This window comes from Aptenodytes forsteri, unplaced genomic scaffold, assembly GCF_000699145.1.
Source record: "Aptenodytes forsteri isolate BGI_AS27 unplaced genomic scaffold, ASM69914v1 Scaffold147, whole genome shotgun sequence".
NCBI classification, from domain to species: Eukaryota; Metazoa; Chordata; class Aves; order Sphenisciformes; family Spheniscidae; genus Aptenodytes; species Aptenodytes forsteri.
Genome location: NW_008795320.1, coordinates 710,345 through 710,680, shown reverse-complemented (window position 1 = coordinate 710,680; position 336 = coordinate 710,345). Strand labels below are relative to the sequence as shown.

General features: G+C 52.7%; 1 protein-coding gene across 1 annotated transcript in view; it reads right to left on the bottom strand.

The window, feature by feature from the left end:
• Positions 1–3: 3 nt before the first annotated feature.
• The window catches only part of NCAN (neurocan), a 10,649-nt gene continuing 10,316 nt past the window's right edge, over positions 4–336 (bottom strand). The window contains 2 exon segments of the mRNA XM_009279850.1: positions 4–26; positions 29–91. Coding sequence (XP_009278125.1) covers positions 4–26; positions 29–91 — 86 coding nt within the window.

Here is a 336-nt window from a genome sequence, read left to right as displayed (position 1 = left end):
CACTCACTTGCCGGCGCTGTGGCAATGGTGGGCACGTGGCGCTGGGCGAAGCCCTCCTCACACTGGTAGCGCACCTGGAGTGGGCCGACAGCTTGGCAGGGAGGTGTTCCCCAGGATTCACTTCGTTAATTAATGGCCTTATCGGGGCGAGCGCATCGTTAACACGCGGCCGGTGGGAGAGGGCGGCGTGCTCCTCCGGCTCGCAGCGAGCAGCTGGAGGTTAATATAACTTTGAAGATAAGGAATGAGAACTTAATAGTTCTAATGGTGGCAAATTAAACAAATTAAAGTGGAGAGGGAAGAATTGACTGTGGGGAAAAAAAAAAAAAAAAAGGA